Raw genomic sequence first — 14,217 nt, forward strand, 5'->3', positions numbered from 1 at the left:
ATAGCCTATAGCCTAGGCTATAGCCTTACCCCTTTCTGAGTCCAGGTCAGGACAAAAGTGTTGTGGAGAGAATCTGCTGGATGTGGAGCTACACTGGTCAAAGGCAGATTTGCTTTTTCTTCCTCTGTCCAGATGTAGGAAGGACAATACATGTGTGACTTTCAGCACAGTTATTCACCTCCAGGAACCTCTAAGTAACGTCTCAGTACTGGTTGATAGTGAGAGGGAAGGTCCTGATTGAACTGTGCCGTATATGCGCCTCCTCCTCTAGGCTGCTGATAGTACATGAAATAGTAAATCTGGTTACGATCATAAATAAAACAGATCTCACAGAAATGTTATTGGGATAACAGAAAAACATACAAAATAGCAATATGTATAATATATGTTTAGTTAAAAAAAAATGTTTTGTAGAGAAGCAGCAAAATCCCATTGACTTGACTGAGTTGATTATTTGTAGTTCTTTAATGATAATATCTTCCTGCTATGTGATCAGGCGTTATTGTTATATGGAACACAGATAAGGATCAAAGCGTGTTTGTTTTTTATGGGGTAACCATGCAACCCAGGAGCGAGACAGCACTGCGGGCCAAGTTTGCCCTAAGATCAGAGTTCAATGCTCAATCTTTCACATCAAAGCAGACTTTCACAAGCAGTGTTGTGTCAGTCCGCGGCGCTCGTCACACACGTTCTATTGACCTTCAATACATAACATTCTCCATTAATGCGCCTTAGTCACAATGATACAGCAAACTGTGCTATCTATTGATCTGTCATCTAGCTGGGACGCAAATTGATATTTAAGTGTGTGCTGTTTATGCCTCATTGTTGTTCAAGGCAGGAGCTTGAAAGTGTCTTCAGTGTCTCTGAAAGTGTATTTTCAGAGCTTCAAGGTAAGGATCAGAGTTTCCTAATTCAAGTACAATGTTCCAATTTTCTCCACTAACAGAAATTATGTTTTGAACAGATTATCTGACCTTGGACCTCGAATATCTCTGAGATAAGTGTGGGAAAATACAGCAAAAAAAAATAAAATAAAACCCTCAACAATTATTCCTCACTTCTTCCTCACAGCACATTTTCTTCCTAATATAGAACAGCCTTAGTCAGACTGTGTGTCCTCCCATTATAGGTAGCCATCCATCCACCACAGGTATGTGAATAGGACTCAGTAGTTGTTTCCCACACTGACTATTAAGGGGTTAACAAATAGTCTAGGTGTAGTTTCAATCCTTCAGGTAGGTCAGGTTTCTCTTAACACAACTGCATACCTGTGGAAAGTTCGTGTGTATATGTGTGTGTGTGGTGTGTGTGTGTGTGTGTGTGTGTGTGTGTGTGTGTGTGCGTGCTTGTGCGAGAGCATGTGGACACACACATGTGCATGTGAATGCATTTGAATGTTTGCTTTAGACATAAAAAGGGGGAAACCATTCTAACCTAGTCAGCCAGTCAGATTACTGGATTTGTGTTTTGATCATGACATAGTCAAATAAAATTCCTAAATTATCATTAATACACCATACAAGATCATTAGATTGAAGTAGCATGTTTTTTAAATTGAAGGATGTTGAACTGATTGATTGATCGATTGATTGATTGATCAGTAAATGTACATCAGTATTTACCAGTTTTATTTATGCCCACAAATTAAAACACACGTCTATCATGTCCACACACACACACACACACACCACACACACACACACACACACACACACACACACACAACACACACACACACACACACACACACACACACACACACACAGACCTCTGGGCAGCGCCTTCAGGGACAACACAATGTCTCCTCCGGGGACCCTCCCCAGCACCACAGCAGTCAACGGTATGGCAACAGCTTAGTACACAGTTCTCATCTATCACATTCCCTGACCTCCATCCTTCAGGGACCCTACCCAGCCAGCTACATCCACATCAGCACAGCACAGTATGTGCACAATATTTCTTTAACTCATGCTGACAGCAGAAGTGTCTGCATCTATTCCAGAGACGAGTCCGAGGTCTTCTTAAACACCTTAAATAAAAAAAGACATTTAAGTTTTCCATCAATGACACCTGAATAGACTTTTTTAAAAATTCATATTTTAAAATGTCCTGAATTCTTCGTGCCACACAGGTTCTAAAACAAAGTCTTCTTTTCAGAAAGTGACACACAAGCTTTTACATTCAAAGCCGGTCACCCTCGCATACACAACTGCTTTGGATTGTTCTGGGTTTGAGTTTTGTCCAGCAGAGGACACTCTCGCATCGCTTGTACTGGTGACTTCCATTATGCTCCATCTACAAGATAAAGCCCTGCAAGGATTAGCTGTTAAAACAATTGAATCTGTCAAAGTTTAATCTGTCACTCGAGCCCAAAGATATTTTTTCAGTGATGCAAGCAGTCAAAACAGACACACAGTTAAATGCAAACGAAACATTTACAAAAAAATAAATAATGGTGCAATATATGCCATAACAAAGTGTGGCAGAATCGGAGCACACCACACATAACAGGAACACAACATGATCCAAAAAGAAAACTTTTTTTAACCTTTAATTATAGCCGACATCATTGAATTTAATCCTAGAATTATTAAAAAGGGGGAGGGGGAGTGTCGGATTACAACTGTAAATCGAAAGCGGTAAACGAGTGTCGTGGTGAAGAGCTGAATCGGACAGTACGCACTGTGGTGCCTCCAAAACCCTAAAATCTCTCCTGAACCCACATTTTTAATTTTAATTTCTTTAAGATCACATGACACGTCACATGGTTGTAACAATTACGTTAAAAGTTTATTACGATTGAAAAGAGATTTTAGTGTGCATTAAGTGACATACAAAAAATCCAGTTTCTTTAGCTCATTTATGATCGTGTAATTTATAATAATAATAATAATAATAATTGAGCGAACGCTCCACTCCACGTGACTTGGCATTGTACCTGACGTCACATCCGCCGTAAACAACAATAGGGAAGTGGAAAGACAAAACCATCCGTTGTGTAAAATGCTACAGTCATACCTAAGATCATAGAGTTGATTTCTTACCACGGGATGCATGAATTCTGCTAAATAATCTCATATTTTCACGAATAACCGTGAGTTGACCTATTTAAAGCGTAATATGCCCTACAGACTAGCTAGCTAGGTTAGCTTCCTAACCAGCTAGTTTGGAACCATGATAGACATTTGAGTTCTTTGGCTGGTAAATAGTGCGTAAGTGATATTAAAGAGGACTATCTAAAGGTTGTATTTGACGTCAGCGCATGTCCTGTTGTAGTTACGATGGAGGTGTCCAAATCATCGAGCACAACCATGCAGGTCAGCTTCGTGTGTCAGCGATGCTGTCAGCCGCTCAAGCTGGACACGTCCTTTAATGTCCTCGACCGCTTCACAGTCCATGAACTTACAGGTTAGTATAGAAACCCTTTATATCTGTAGAGATCCTGCGTCCATTTCTGTCCCATAATGTCTCCCACGTCTCTCCTTAGCACCGTTAGTCACAGTGACACCGAGTAAACAGGCGGAGAGCTCCGAGGGGGAGACGGCACCAGAGGTGGGAGCACCGCAGCAGACTTAGCGTTCAGAAATCTGAGTTCAGCTAAAGATAATGCCAAATCCAGAGAAGTCACTCCAATAAACACAGCCATGTGTAGCTCACAATTTAGAAAAATAAATAAATTAGTTAGCTGTATATGTCTAACAGTTAAATAATCCTTCCAGGAGGCATTTGTAGAAAACAAACAAGATGGCGTGTCAAGAAAGTATATCCCACCAGCACGGTAAAGTGTTTTACATTCATAAATAGAATGGGATGCTTGTTGCATATGGCTACAGTGTGTGAGGCAGACCTGCTGATTGTTTGTCTTCAGCATGATGTCAACGGAGAGCGCCAACAGCTTCACGCTGATTGGAGAAGCATCTGATTGTGGCAACATGGAACATCTCAGTCGTAGGCTGAAGGTAATCAGCTTTCTCGTGTCTTGAAACTGAGACCACTGAAGCGAGGGAGGATTTTTAATGTGAATCATTTTCATTAAGGTCACCAGTGACCTGTTTGACATCATGTCAGGCCAGACAGACGTGGACCACCCACTCTGTGAGGAGTGTACCGACACACTGCTGGACCACCTCGACACACAGCTCAATATCACAGAGAACGAATGCCAGAATTACAAGCAAGTCCATTTTAATTCATCTCTCTGCTGGCGTTCAGTTGAAGATACTAGAGATCTGTCTCTCTCACTTCCTGTCACACACACACACACACACACACAGACTCACACTCGGGCCTTGTGGCTACTTTAAAAGCTGATCTGTTTTCGGTGTAGATTGCAGATGTCTGCCTAGTTTCTGCAGTCAGCAACATATAGTTTTCCATATATTTTCAGGCAGTGTCTGGAGCTGCTGTCAAATCTGCAGGTGGAGGACGAGGAAACCCTGCTGGCGGAGCTGCAGCAGCTGAAGGAGGAGGAGGCAGCGCTGGTGGAGGAACTGGAGACGGTGGAGGAGCAGAGGGCTGCTGTGGCCGACGACCTGGCCCAGTGCAGGGTCCACTCCCAACAGCTCGACACAGAGGAGCTCCAGTGAGTGACCCTGTAAACGGCTGCTGGTTGGATCATGTATTTCTACTTGTTTTTCCCACTTTTTTTTTCTATGGTGTCCTTGGTTGTTTTGAAAGTCACCTATAAAAAGGTCTGATCATTATTTGGATTATTGTGCAGCAACTAACCGTCTGGTTTCACTGATTTGCCCTGGAAGGTATCAGAAAGAGTACAGCGAGTTCAAACGGCAGCAGCTGGAGCTGGACGACGAGCTGAAGAGTGTCGACAACCAGATGCGCTACTGCCAGATTCAGCTGGATCGTTTAAAAAAGACCAATGTCTTTAATGCCACTTTTCACATCTGGTACACACACATACACACAACCGTGTTAAGCTGTGCATGCCCTAGTTAATCACCTTCCCCGGTAAGACACAGAACCAGTGTTTATGGACTGGCTCACATTGTTCTTATAGGCACAGTGGCCAGTTTGGCACAATCAACAACTTCCGCCTGGGTCGACTCCCCAGCGTCCCCGTGGAGTGGAACGAGATCAATGCAGCCTGGGGCCAGACGGTGCTGCTACTGCACGCTCTGGCCAATAAGATGGGGCTGCGCTTCAAAAGGTTCCTACCCATGTTAGGTTTACTATTACTCACGCACAGTGCTTGGATAAATGTACTTTTGTTCAAAGCATGGCTCTTTACTTTCCAGATATCGTCTTGTTCCATATGGAAACCACTCATACTTGGAGTCACTGACAGATAAGTCAAAGGTATGCAATGAATTCCTATTATATTTATTATTATATTACCTATTGTCCAAAAATTCTGCCTTTTTTAAAGTTTCTCCTAACATGTAACTGTTTTTCATTCAGGAACTGCCTCTGTACTGTTCAGGAGGCTTGAGGTTCTTCTGGGACAATAAATTCGACCACGCCATGGTGGCTTTTCTGGACTGTGTCCAGCAGTTCAAAGAGGAGGTGGAGAAAGGAGACACTGGATTCTGCCTCCCGTACAGGTGATTTCCACTTGTTCAGTCGGAGGCATGCAGATGTAAGGAACCTGACCGTTGTTTCCAACATCAGGATGGATGTGGAGAAAGGGAAGATCGAGGACACCGGCGGCAGCGGCGGCTCGTACTCCATCAAAACCCAGTTCAACTCGGAGGAGCAGTGGACCAAAGCGCTCAAGTTCATGCTCACTAACCTGAAGTGGGGACTGGCCTGGGTCACTTCGCAGTTCTACAACAGATAGGCTGGCAGACTCCTCCTGGCCATTTCAATTAGGTTTCACATGAATATAGAGATCAAAAGAACTATTTGGATCATTTTGGGATTTTTAGTACTAACGGCACAGGACTCATATCGATCCTCAAGAAAGGTGGTTACAAAGGCGACTCTGAAAGTAGAATAACTACTACTCACACAGTTTTATCACAAATACTAATTTTACTTCGACACTCTTCAATGTAGTTAAAAAATTCTTCTTTAGTCTGTTGGACGCACAGCACAGCCCAGTTTCCAGTAGGTGGATGTCAGTGTTTGTCTGTACGTAAAGTCATTACGATAAAATGTTACATTTTTAAGCAAACCCACAGTGAAACTGCTTCAGACACATTTGAATTTGTTTGCTGATGTTCAAGTCATATTCCACTGATTAAACATCCACTACTGGTAATAAAAAGGGCATCACATGTATCCTGGTAATCACTAACTTGTTACTGTCTGCTCAAATCCCCCTAATAAAGCATCAGAGGACGTTTGTGCCACAAGAACAACTGTGCTTGGGTTTGAACAGACTCGCACCACAGTTAAACAAAACATTTTTAATGGTTTCATAATTATTTCTGTTGAATCTTCAATCTCACCACAATCACACAGTCACCCCTCCCCCCCATAAGTTTAACAAAAGAGGGTAAAATTCATGGAAAAATATGGACTTAATTCAAATACAGTAATAGGCTGATTTCCAGTTCTCCAGTAAAATATGTAAAATAGGTAGCTTCTATGTTCTGAACCAGCTCTGTCATTTCCGAACCTCCGATATTGCCTCGTCCACCAGGCAGGCCTCTGGCTTTGGTCATCCTCGGAACTAGTGAAAGCCCTCCCTACAAGTCTCTGGTTCACACATTTAAAAGGGTTCTTTTGTGAAATTGACTAACTCTGAAAAATATTTTAATAGATACATTTGGAGCAAAACACAAAGAAATTTCATTAATGCTTCTTGTAAACCTTCCAACGTCCCAGGCAGGCAATATTCCACGCATGGTGAACTTCCCAGCCTGGCATTTGTGCAATTTTATTGGTTTAACCGTGTAGAAAAGCCCCCTGAAACTAGCCCCAGGTTTTCACCTTAGTGCATGCATATGGGCGAATCTTTGGGTTCCACAGCCCACAGCCAGACAACGGCCCTCGTTTTCACAGGGGTGGTGCACGTGGACACGTGGACACGTGCACCGCTCACGCCCTGGCATTTTGGTTTCAATTCACACTCTGATAATCGGTGCAGCCCATGGCGCTCTTTCCCGTTCAGAAGAGCGAAGGTGATTTTCATCAGTAGTGGAACTCCTCCCTGTGGAGGACCTTTGCCTTCCAGTTCCGCTCATCAAGTCTCAGATGGAGGTGCTGCTGTGGCAGCTGGATGTGGAGGGAAGGGCAGGCGCCAGGGGCGCACTGTTGCCCAGAGCCTTTCGAATATGGGGCATGAGGAAGGGGTCGCTGGCCAGCTGCAGCACATCCAAGCGGTCTTCCTTGCGATAGGCCAGGCATCGGCGAATAAAGGCCTGTGACAGGGAGGACAGGGCGAACTCGTCAAAACATCCAAGAATGTCTGCAGGGAATATCTGCGGTCTCACGAAAACACACCTTTGCATCAGTGGTGACTGTGGGTTTGGGTGGAAAGTGCACCTCAGTGGCTTTTAAAATGGTGTTTTCTTGAAGGATGTCCTGCTGCGACAGGTTGTGACCAAAAGGCTGAAAATGGACAAAAACACCTGAACGTTAGAGTCTAGACCAACAACAGGCCCCGGTTTAGAGAAAAGAATGCAGTGGTCACCTTGCGTCCATATAAACACTGATAAAAGATGACGCCGACTGACCAAACATCCACTTTGTTGGATATTTTGGGGGGGTCTTTACCCATCACGAAGCACTCAGGAGGCAAGTACCTGCGGTTTGAGCACAATACCAAACTGAAACAGGATTCTGTACTTTTTTTTTGGGAAGTTTCCAGAGTTGGGCTCAAATGGCGTGGCTGTCTTTGAAGAATGACGTTACCAATAGGTTCCTGCCCCCTGTGAGGTCAGATCCATCCCGTCTGCCGAGCTGTAGCTGTCATCATCCATGATCTTTGACAGCCCAAAGTCGGTGATCCTAATTTCCCCACAGGCTGTCCCGTTGACCAACAAGATGTTGCCTAAAACCAGAGCAGTAAACAGAAGATAAACCTTTAGGAACGAGCATCTTTCTCAACTGCAGACGCACACGTTCCTTTTCCCAACCACAAACAGCCCAAAAAAAGACCCCAAAAGCCTAAAAAGTAAGAGTACCAGGCTTGAGGTCATAGTGGATGATGGGCGGGTGGATCTGGTTGAGGTACTTGAGAGCGTTGACGATCTGCATGACAATAGAGCGGCCTTCCTTCTCCGTCATCAGCTTATTCTGCTTCAGGTAGAAGTCCAGGTCGTTGCCGTCGCAGTACTCCAGCACTGTGCAGAACCTGCCAGCGACCAACGCCACAGAACGGTGATTCATCAGCGAGACCAAACAACAGGTCCCTCCCACAGTTCACTTACGAGTCTGTGTCGAGCGAGAAGTAGTCATAGAGTTTGACTATTCTGGGATGATCGAGCTCTTTATGGATTCTGTATTCCCTGCAGGCGTGTCTGGAAAAACACAGGAGCCGTTTATGGAAACCTTTGGATCCTATTTTCTCATCAGCGGGTCCAGACTCACTTGTGGTAGTTCTGTTTCTTCTCCTCCTTCCAGTTCTTGTTGAGCTGGTGGATTTTAATGGCCACATACCTTTGCTCTGTTAAATCAAAAGCCTGCAAAAGGGAAACGACCCGTCAACGAGGATGGACAACGCTGTGCCAAACAAGTGCCCTCGGATGCTGTTTACATATTTATTTACCTTAAAAACCTCACTAAAGCCTCCCCTTCCGAGCAAATGTAATAGCAAGTAGCGCTCATTCAGGGTGGGGTGGTCTTTAAATCTGCAGGGGAAGATGGTTTTAAACATCAGCTGGTCTTTTCAGGGATTCGTGACAAGCTACGTGGATGCGATACACACTGAGAATTATCCTCGTTATGGATCCTCTTCAATTCCCGAATGTGCAAGTTTCTAATCCGCTCCAGTTGCTCCAGTTCTGCCTGGATCTCTGCTTCTTCCTGCAAAAACAAGAAGCCAGTCTGGGTTTTCTGAGCCCCTGCCGAACGCTGACTTTACTCACAAAGAAGTCTCAAAATCTTGATGTAAGCTAACAACAGGTACCTTTTTCAGATGAATGATTCGCAGTTTGAAAATCTCCTCCTGCTCGTGATACTGCGCCAATGACAAGCTGCAAAGGAAAGTAGCAGGAGCTGAAAGGCTGTGGCCACTCACGCCGGGACGCTACAGCAAGACGTGCACGCCAACAGAAATGAGCTGCCAGTCTGGGGATTTTCACCCCGTTAATCGCCCCCCAACTGCCCCAGAGGCAGCCTCGGCTCAGAGACCCACGTTTCCTTGGATAAAACATGGTGAAGTGATGTCATTGATGCCCTCTTACGCCTCATTCTCCTGGCTGGTGCTCCTGCTCTTTCGCTTGTTCTGTTCCGTGCTGGGTGGAGGTGTCGGAGCCAAGGATGCCGGCTTCCTCTTCCCCAGCAGCTTCCTCTGCCTCTCCATATCCTCCCTCTGCGAGCTGACTCGCTCCTGCTGCCTGCGGAAAGACAGAATGACGGCGCTCCGGTCACCGAGGGCAACCGTGGAACCTGGCTTTGGCTTCGTTCGAGCCCTGACTTTATAAGGTTCTGGAAGGCGTATCCGTCCGTCCACTGCTCGGTGAAGGAAGCTCCGTGCCGCACGGTGGTGAAGTGGCCCAGACGAAGGCGGTCCTGCATGCTCTTGTCCCTGCACGCCATTTTCTCCTGCTTGGCCTAAAGGAGAGATCGGAAGTAGCAAACAGCCGAGACGTAAATGTAGATCACAACTACTGGGTGCTTCTAAGACCCACCTTCTCGATGAGAAGCTTCTTGCTCATGGTCACGCACTTGTGGAGCCGCTCCTTGTATCGCTCCAGCATCTTCTGCTGCTCGTCCACCTGTCGCCTCAGGTCACAGTTGGCCTGACAACAAAAGCAACGGTTTAGCGCCGCTGCTGTACAACCAGGGGACATGTGGGAAAATGCTAATTAACATAATATTCATGACGGTAGCTGCTCAGTCTGCAGGGGACTGGGCTGAGGGTTCTGGGTTCAAGCCCCAAACCATGGAGGATAGCGGGGAGGGGAGGTGCCAGGACACCTTCAGAGCACTGCCAAGGTACCCTTGAGCAAGGCACCCAGCCCATATGCTCACATAGGGCCCTGCGATGATGACAGAGATACTGTACATCATAAAAGGTTAGCCTAGCATGTCAAGGCTAAAACCAGGGGTTTCCTGTTTAAATTCCCGAAAACATCCGAGCAAACCAGTGAGGTTATTAGAAGACGGACGGATTTGTATGATTTCATCGTCTTACCCTCAGAAGGTCATCAATCCTGCCCTCCTTTTTCTCCAGGTCAGAGTTCTTATCCCTCTCCAGCGCAGTCAGTTTGAGCAAGGTCAGCTCGGTCTGGACGGAGAGACACCCACCGTCAACCACACGTCCCACCACTGGGACATCACAGCTACCACACGCATGTGTGGGTGTGGAGCGACCAGAGACGCCGTCCACACCTCCGGCCACTTACCTGGATGGCTTTGTGTAAGCAGGGCTGGGCCGGGACCGTCTTCACAGAGCCGCAGGATGAGGAGTCCGTTTGGGCCGAGCCTGTGGACGAAGGGCTGCTGAGCTGAAACTGCATTCAAGACAGACACAGCAGGACGATGTGAGACAGACAAGGGAGGACAATGACGCTGCCATGTCTCCAGTCCAGCGTCTCAGCCCACTAACAACCCCGCACACGCGGCCTTGGTCAAAACACTGATGCCGAGAGAAGCTAGAGGAAAAGCAGAGCCGTACTGGGAGGACTGGTCACTTACCAGAGGATTGGACAGGGAATGCTGTGGAGACGAGTGGACCAGCATGGGAATACCCCGGGCAGGACTGGTGCCAGAGCCACTGCTACCAGCAAACTGGACACAAGGATATGAAGAGGAAGACTCCACATGAACTAAATGAAAAGAGGTGTTTACTGTTGCTGTTGTTGTTGGGACTCACCTCATAATAATCATTGATTTTGTGTCCTCTCCCCTTTCCTGCAAGGAAAGGAAAAATAAAACCAGCTGAAGCGTCAGACACACGTGAACGTGGAACTCGGGCCGATCACCGGGGACGCCAGGAGCAGGCAGAGGACAAAAGACAGAGACGCGCACGAGACGTGGACAAAATGCAGCGACTGACGGCGGCGAGCGTTTGGGAGCGTTCCGCCACACTCACCCTGACTATTGCTGTCACACGTGTCACCTTTTCTCTTCCTGCTCCTCTGGACGCCGGTCTTCTTCTCTGCCATCTGTTGGACAAAGACGCGTTTTAAATGTCCTCGTCCCCCCATTTCAGGTCATGACCCACAAATCTCCCCCAACCCACCTCCACCTCTTTGTCACTCAGCGATCCTGTGCTGCACAGTGACTTGTTGGATGATTCGCTGTTGGCTGAACTCTAGAAAACACAAGATCTATATGAGCCAGGTTTCTATGTTACAACACACACACACACACACACACACACACACACACACACACACACACACACACGAGGGTAAGTGGAGCAGGACAGTGATGCTGGTAAAGGCCTGCTAGAGTTCTGCTCAAGATCATCCATGTAGCAAGAACAGTCTCTAAAATAGATCACCGTTCCCTCTACCCCCCCCCCCCCCCCCCCCCCCCAGGGTTGCCATTTTGTCCAATGGACGCCGTGGCGGTGACACCCAGTTAAACAGCGGGGGCCATTTCACCGCCACCACACTATTCTGTGCTGATACAAAGAGCTGCTGGCAGCTCCCACGTCCACCAAAACAGAGCTGGCGTTGTTTAAGTTGGAGAACCGAGGGGCAGTTAGGGGCATCACGACCCTGGAAACAGGGACGAGCCCGAGTGTCACTCACACGGGGGGCGTTTGCCTGCACGAGCAGCTTTTCTGCACGTGCACTTACGGCAGACTGAACATTCAAGTCCCCCACCGGCGCGGTTCAGCTTAAGTTGAGCGGCTGCACAGGTGACCTGGCAGTTGTGAGGATCCCCACCTTGGTCACACCAGCTCCGGTGAAGCGCGCCTCAAGCAGTTCCTGCCTGCGTGGGTCCAGGCTCAGAGCCCGACTGTGGAGTCCTTCCATCATGTCTGGAAGCAGAGACACACACACGGGCTGTGAACCAGGAACTCTCTGGGCTGTAACCTTTAGTGACTACAGTGGTTGCAGTTCGTCCGGCATTTTCCTGGACCTTATTTTGGATGTGTGCAAGCTGAAATCCAATCTGAAGAGTACGGAGCAGAGTTGACAACATGGTCGACTGTCGTTTCTCATAATCTGAGCTGGCAAGAATAATGTGCTATAATCAAAGATGGCCATTTAATATGTGATGATTGAGAGCAAATACAGGTTTTATCTGAATAGAAATACATTTGGAAATATATACACACACTGGTGGGATACTAATGTTGATTGTTTTAGGTTTAATTGCAAAGCTGTATGATGAATTCATGGAAAAATAGGAATTCTAAGGTTGAGATTGGGGAATAATTCCGTTATCACTGTATGGAAGTCTGAAGGACGTCACATAATCCTCCAATCAATCAATCTATCTTCTTACAGGCGATTTCTGCGCACATTGATGCCAAAAAGGGGACTTTTCCTATTCGACCCAGTGAATTCGGGACAATTTATGACCGTTTGACAAAATGAATCAAAATAACTGTTATACTTTGGCGAGGTTGTCTGGAGTTTCTCCTTTTTCCTCCAAAGCAATACGGACGACGCATAACCCCGTGTTGACATCAACGATGTGCAATTAACTCCCTTTTATTTAAGAGCAGATCGCCTTAAGTTTACTTAATGAGACTTGGGAACAATATTTATACTGAGAGAATGTTTTGAAAGCAGCCAGGCTAGGCTAATGCTAACTACCCAATGTTAACTATTGGCTAATGCTACATGTCGCGCACCAACAATTTTGCCCGTTTTTAAAAACAAAAAAAAAAGCCATCAAAACACGTTAAGCACTTCACCGCATGAGTTCAACCAGCGTTACGATCAGGTACCGGACGCCTCAAAAGGCAGCTGTATTAGACATCATCTATTAGCTAACCTTAGGTTATCTAGCAGGCTAACGTTCCGTACTAGCTCACGTACAAGTCTCACCTGGAGAACTCTACACTGGCGTGTTATTCAGTCACAGAAGCGATGCTGTCCGTCCATCCGAAAGCGGGGGAGGGGAGGGGTGTCAAAAACACAGACAATAAAATAGTGCAAATTAAATTATCCATTTACAATTATTCCGAATCCGGGGAAGACGTTTGTTAGCATAGCTAATGCTAGCTAAAGATAACGGTACGACTTGGGCCTGCTGGTGTCATCCGGACAGGAGGCCCTGATCCTCGGGGTTTCCTTGTCCGTCTTGTTGCCCCCCTCCCCCCGAACGGGCAGATCAGGAGCTGTCAATGCTCTGGAGCCTCTTTGCGAATGTTGTCACATCTCTGCTTCACTGGATCTTTCTGTTGTCATTATCGAGCGATGTAACGTTTACACCGAGTGGAGGAGGTCAGCCCCCCTCATGGTGTCCATTGTTTGGCTCTTAATAAAAGATTATTGCCCCCTACAGCAAGGCCGCACGGGGCTCCAGGGAACGGCGGTTTATGGGATGTTTGTCTATGCGCTTGTTTAAGTGAATCACGAAGGCTCCGGTGTTTGGAGTCACCTGGAAACGGACATCTTTGCGGTTCCGAAGGCGTTACCTGCACTGGTGGTGGTGGGTGAACTGGCCGGGCCCCAGTAGATCCCCCAGCCCTTTGCGTGGGATTTCAATCCACGTCAAATTTGCTCGGAAATTTCCACCAGTGCTGTAAAGCAAATCATGCGGCGTGACGCGCATTTGTGGCCCAGCCGCGATCTCTGGACATTTGTTATATCACCCGTGAAGAAGATCGCGTCTCTCCGGGCTAAAGCACAAATATTTGTGGCGCCCTGCCTCATGACTTCTGGCCGCTGCTGATTCACATCAAACGACCCCCTCACACTTTAATAATTCTGTACATTCTGTAGATGATTGTTGCTTTGTTTTCTTTGCTGTCCTGGCCGGAACCAGCTGCGCAAACTCGGAATGAAACTCTCTCTTTCCACGTTGGAAGCGCCGCGCGCGCCGTGGCCGCACGCTGCTCACTCACCACATGGTCGAAAACATGTTAAGTATTTAAAAACCCAAGTCAAGGCCACTTAGAATGTCCAGTCTTGGACTTGAGGGGCTGCAGCACAACCGGCCCCTGCAGGTTGGGGCCCC

General features: G+C 46.9%; 2 protein-coding genes across 9 annotated transcripts; one reads left to right on the forward strand and one right to left on the reverse strand.

The window, feature by feature from the left end:
* Positions 1–2,946: 2,946 nt before the first annotated feature.
* becn1 (beclin 1, autophagy related) lies at positions 2,947–6,320 on the forward strand. Of its 4 annotated transcripts, none has more exons than XM_057027947.1 (12): positions 2,947–3,215; positions 3,280–3,411; positions 3,491–3,555; positions 3,723–3,781; positions 3,872–3,962; positions 4,041–4,181; positions 4,395–4,585; positions 4,761–4,907; positions 5,018–5,167; positions 5,256–5,316; positions 5,419–5,561; positions 5,629–6,320. In XM_057027947.1, the coding sequence occupies exons 2-12, from the start codon at positions 3,285–3,287 to the stop codon at positions 5,795–5,797; spliced, it is 1,344 nt and encodes a 447-aa protein (XP_056883927.1). In that variant the 5' UTR covers positions 2,947–3,215; positions 3,280–3,284; the 3' UTR covers positions 5,798–6,320. The 4 variants fall into 4 exon arrangements, with proteins under 4 accessions (XP_056883927.1, XP_056883920.1, XP_056883914.1 ...); XM_057027940.1 differs by having other exon boundaries at positions 2,947–3,204; XM_057027934.1 differs by having other exon boundaries at positions 2,947–3,097.
* A 33-nt stretch (positions 6,321–6,353) lies between these two features.
* LOC130522963 (serine/threonine-protein kinase tousled-like 2) lies at positions 6,354–13,933 on the reverse strand. 5 transcript variants are annotated; one of them, XM_057027897.1, is made up of 22 exons: positions 13,676–13,933; positions 13,083–13,127; positions 11,970–12,064; positions 11,315–11,386; positions 11,165–11,237; positions 10,946–10,983; positions 10,768–10,860; positions 10,476–10,583; positions 10,265–10,357; positions 9,759–9,869; positions 9,545–9,681; positions 9,312–9,464; positions 9,035–9,101; positions 8,834–8,931; positions 8,675–8,756; positions 8,497–8,588; positions 8,337–8,426; positions 8,091–8,260; positions 7,819–7,957; positions 7,598–7,709; positions 7,408–7,515; positions 6,354–7,325 (listed from the first exon to the last, which is right to left on the reverse strand). In XM_057027897.1, the coding sequence occupies exons 3-22, from the start codon at positions 12,060–12,062 to the stop codon at positions 7,155–7,157; spliced, it is 2,100 nt and encodes a 699-aa protein (XP_056883877.1). In that variant the 5' UTR covers positions 12,063–12,064; positions 13,083–13,127; positions 13,676–13,933; the 3' UTR covers positions 6,354–7,154. The 5 variants fall into 5 exon arrangements, with proteins under 5 accessions (XP_056883877.1, XP_056883882.1, XP_056883862.1 ...); XM_057027902.1 differs by lacking the exon at positions 13,083–13,127; XM_057027882.1 differs by lacking the exon at positions 13,676–13,933 and having other exon boundaries at positions 13,083–13,620.
* Positions 13,934–14,217: the final 284 nt, after the last annotated feature.

The sequence above is a fragment of the Takifugu flavidus genome, chromosome 1 (genome assembly GCF_003711565.1).
Source record: "Takifugu flavidus isolate HTHZ2018 chromosome 1, ASM371156v2, whole genome shotgun sequence".
In the NCBI taxonomy this organism is placed as follows: Eukaryota; Metazoa; Chordata; class Actinopteri; order Tetraodontiformes; family Tetraodontidae; genus Takifugu; species Takifugu flavidus.

Excerpts from the sequence above, each read along its gene's own strand:
- becn1 (XM_057027930.1), top strand. The coding sequence starts at position 3,285 with ATGGAGGTGTCCAAATCATCGAGCACAACCATGCAGGTCAGCTTCGTG. Across the intron at positions 4,586-4,760 it reads CTCGACACAGAGGAGCTCCA|GTATCAGAAAGAGTACAGCG; the intron begins GTGAGTGACCCT and ends TTGCCCTGGAAG. Across the intron at positions 4,908-5,017 it reads AATGCCACTTTTCACATCTG|GCACAGTGGCCAGTTTGGCA; the intron begins GTACACACACAT and ends TTGTTCTTATAG.
- LOC130522963 (XM_057027902.1), bottom strand. The coding sequence starts at position 12,062 with ATGATGGAAGGACTCCACAGTCGGGCTCTGAGCCTGGACCCACGCAGG. Across the intron at positions 10,358-10,475 it reads GCTTACACAAAGCCATCCAG|ACCGAGCTGACCTTGCTCAA; the intron begins GTAAGTGGCCGG and ends CTCTCCGTCCAG. Across the intron at positions 9,465-9,544 it reads GCCTTCCAGAACCTTATAAA|GCAGCAGGAGCGAGTCAGCT; the intron begins GTCAGGGCTCGA and ends GTCTTTCCGCAG.